The 4236-nt window shown below is 37.3% G+C and overlaps 1 protein-coding gene across 1 annotated transcript; it reads left to right on the top strand.

The window, feature by feature from the left end:
- Positions 1–308: 308 nt before the first annotated feature.
- LOC113293892 lies at positions 309–2554 on the top strand. Its single transcript, XM_026542338.1, has 6 exons — positions 309–513; positions 743–895; positions 1009–1173; positions 1262–1701; positions 1824–2049; positions 2139–2554. The coding sequence occupies exons 1-6, from the start codon at positions 309–311 to the stop codon at positions 2552–2554; spliced, it is 1605 nt and encodes a 534-aa protein (XP_026398123.1).
- Positions 2555–4236: the final 1682 nt, after the last annotated feature.

Raw genomic sequence — 4236 nt, 5'->3', positions numbered from 1 at the left:
TTGTTATTGTATATGTCGCATGGCTAATGGCTTTGAAGGGATGAAGGGGTCTCATGATGATTACCGAGAACTACTCGTATTTACTGAGCAGGGTAAGAGGGAAGCAGCAAAGTTAATGTTCAAGCATGATCCAAAAGCAATTAGTGCGATGGTCACTGAACATTCGGACACTGCACTGCATATTGCAGCTAATGCTGGGCAATGGATGTTCGTGGAGGAGCTTCTAAAAATCATGCCAAGAAACCAAGTATGGTTATACCGCACTTCATACTGTTGTTGTAGAAGGCAATGTCGAAGTCGCTAAAGCAATGGTGGACAAACATTCAAAGTTGACTCAAATAAGTGAAAAGAATGGATCTGTACCACTTAAAGTTGCTGCTGATTACGTAACAGATAGACAAGAGGAGATGGTGAATTATCTTTGGTCAGTCACTACAAACGAGGAACCCAGTCCTTTCTCTGGTCCTGACGGCGCTTCTTTATTGTGCTCCCTAATTGATGCCAATCTTTACGGTACGTAACTGATTTTGCATTGCTGATCATTGTGGTGGGTAAACCCACAATTCCAAAGCTTGACTTGCTAAACCAACGACTTGGAGGCAGATAGTAAACAAATAGTATGAAAAGATCATTATAAATGACAAAAACGGAAGAACTACATAAAATAAATGGCATAAATTTCATTACAAACCAGCAGTAGAATGAGAACTAACCCATTCCTCTCCGTTTGATTTGTTTGAAGATACTGCCTTATGTGTTGTCCAAATGTATCCAAGCTTGGCAACTGAAGAAAGTAAAAACAGCAAAGTTAGGGCATTAGACATGATTGCAGGGAGGCCATTTACATTTCTCAGCGGATGCAAGTTAACCTTATGGGAGCGCTGGATATACTCTGGTCAGTCATTTAACTTTCAGTTCAATATTAATTTCAAGTCTCACTACAAACATTTTGTGCCCCTAATTTTGTAAATAAACTGGGTCCGCCACTACGTACGTACATGCATGCAGTTATTACAGTGGATTTGCTGCCTCCTCCAGTTTGCCAGCTTCTGAAAGGGGACGTGGAGAACCCTGTATTCTTGGAAAACTGCACAAATAGAGGTGAAAAAATAACATGGTTCAGAGCAACCATGAGAAAGTTCTACTCCGCTTTCCAGAATTCCTTCGGTGGAGGTTTGATATTATTCTTATAACTACCTCGTGCCCCTTTATTGGTATTAATCTTATCAATTGATGACTCTACTTTGATATTTTACTTCAGTCCCTGCTGGAAAAAGAATGTACAATAAAAAGATGATGCACAAAAGAGTATCAACTTTAGTAAAATGTATCCTCACTAATCTTAAACTTGGAGGACCAGACAGAGGCTTGAAGTTCTTTGAAGACTCTAATGTCTTGAAGATAGCTATGAAATCTGGGACAACTGAATTTGTGGTGGAGTGCCTTAAAACTTTTCCTGACCTAATTTGGTATAAGACGGAGAACCAGAGAATATTGCAAATTGCAATAGAAGAAAGAAATGACAAGATATTGAATCTGATATGCGAGTTGAGTGGGGATCACAAGGATGATTTAGTTTCTAGAAGAGATGAGGATGGTAACAATATCCTACATTATGCTGCCAAGTTAGCACCTTCTCATCACCTTAAACAGGTATCAGGTGCACCACTACAAATGCAACGAGAGATGCAATGGTATAAGGTGCGTATCAAAACTATCTGTCAGATTTGTACTTTCATCATAAGAAAGGTTTTATCGCTGCAACTTCAACCTTTTAGGTAGACATGGATATATACCAAGCTAACATATCTAATTTGGTCTAGGGAGTGGAGAATCTTTTACCAGAAAAGTACAGGCTACTGAGCAACAAAGATGGCAACACGGCTCAACAGATATTCACAGAGGAACACACGACCTTGGTGAAGGAAGCTAGGGACTGGATGAAGGATACATCAAATTCGTGCATGATTGAAACCACACTCATCGCCACTGTAACTTTTGCTGCCGCCATTACAGTACCGGGTGGTAATAATAGTGCTGATAGTACAAGTGTTAACAACGGCTCCCCTAGCCCCCCCAAGCCTCGCAGGCCTCCCGATTTTTCTGTCTAATGATGCATTTGGTGTTTGCAATAGCAGATGCTTTATCTCTATTCTCATCCATCACTTCTCTTCTTATGTTCTTATCCATCTTAACTTCAAGGTATGCGGAGGTAGATTTCCTTAAACGGTTGCCTAGAAAGTTGATCTTAGGTCTTGCAACTCTCTTCTTTTCTCTAGCTACCCTCATGGTAGCCTTTGGGGCAGCCCTTTCTATTTTACTTAGAAAAGAGTTAACATGGGTAACAGTTCCTGTATCGTTCTTTGCTTGTGTTCCAGTGTCTTCGTTTGTCTTCCATCAGTTTCCACTGTTTTGGGAAATAGTTCGTTCTACCTACGGGCCTAGAATCTCTAAAAGGAGCAAACAACGGCCAGTCAAGCAGAATAACAAGAAAAACGAAAATGACTTGTTCACCGGGACATTTTCCCGCGGTTATCACCGAGTGAGAGAGTGATGTGGAACCCACATCCACCATCCAAATCCACCTTTAGTGTGTACAGTGGGGATGTAATTCTTTAAATTTTGTTTGTAAAACTATAATTGTATTATTTGTTGTTACTACCTAATCCATCTTCCTGTATCAGTACTTGTTATGAATTTCAGAATGAATTTTAGTATTTTTGTGATGATTTCCTTTCCTTTCATTTATGAGGTGGATTTTGTTCACATCAATTGTTGGAAGAGCAATTCTAGGCATACAATATTCTAGACAACACTAGTCACAACGTAAAAACTCTAAACAAACCGAGTGTTTAGACAAAATTAAAACAACACAGACACATTAATAGGTCCCACAAGCCATGGGCCCCTGCAAATTCACCGGGACGGGTCCCCCAATGAGTCTGGGCGGTTTTAATTCTGTTCAACCGAACGGTTTATTTAGAATCACTGCTCACATGGAACTAACGGGGGTTTTATTTTTGGGCCCTACAATTAAAAGTTATGTGAGATGGTTTTTTTAGTGTAGGCCCACGTAACTTTTAGACAACCTCCTCATATGAGAAGACTAGACTGACATAAAAGCCTTTATTTACCCGGGCATTCGACTAATTACAATTGTAATCTAACAGAATCTAAAGTGAAGTTGATATGAGTTTTTCATACTATCTAAAAATGAAGGTTTAATATCAAATATTAATTTTCACCCCCTTAGCAGACTAGATCCTTTCTTAACCAGTTTATCCGCAAAGAAATTCACTTCTTCATAACTATATATAAAGTTCCATCTTATAATTTGATCACATATATTCATCCATCTTGTAATGGCATACCAAGGTATCTTCCATAATTTAAAGTCTTTTCAATCAGGGAAAATTATTTTGTATTATTGACAATCATTCCTTTCAACATCTTGCACTAGTAAGGCATCTTGTATTACTGATTTTTGTTTTTTTTTTATTGGTAAATCAAACGTTTAATGAAAGGCGAAGATTTAATGCATATTGGATGAACTCAAATGAAAACCGACCAAACATGTAGGTGCAAAATATCGCACACTTATTAGTTATGCGAAATAATGACTATGACTAGTTTACTGCTATAGCAGTTGGGGCCGATTAAGAATTCAAAAAACTCATGCATCAAAAAAAAAAAAAAAAATTGCAACAAATGTATTTGTCATATTTGCAACAGCAATAATAATAATGAGAGTATGTAACTGTCGAAGTTCACTTACTTCGCAACTTTTATAATTGTTGCAAAATAACGCATGGATCTTTTCTTCTCCCCGTTCTGCTGCACGTGATCCATTTTTCTGGGTAATATTGAAACTCACAGTTCTTCGATTTGAGTCGAATTTAACCAAATTCCTTGCAACCCATATGAAAAACAATGTTTATTAACTCTCTTATGGAAGATCTTCGAGGAAAAACGACGTAGAATCGAGGAAAATCAAAAAATTAAGATTTTATGAAAACTTTTTTTTTTGAATAAAATTTTAATCTTCAAATTCTTTGATCATGGATGATATTTTTTGTGATTTCTTTCAATTTATGATAGATATTACGATTAAGATCTCTCTACTACAAATTAAAATTTGAACAAAAACGGTTGAGAATCAATCAATTTCGAAAAATCAATTTTTTTTCTTAAAACTCAATTTTGAGGACCATGAAAGTGTGACAGACAAAATCCAAG

This window comes from Papaver somniferum, chromosome 7 (assembly GCF_003573695.1).
Source record: "Papaver somniferum cultivar HN1 chromosome 7, ASM357369v1, whole genome shotgun sequence".
Classification (NCBI taxonomy): domain Eukaryota; kingdom Viridiplantae; phylum Streptophyta; class Magnoliopsida; order Ranunculales; family Papaveraceae; genus Papaver; species Papaver somniferum.
The sequence above is the reverse complement of the archived record's forward strand: the minus strand, read 5'-3'. Positions and strand labels throughout refer to the sequence as shown.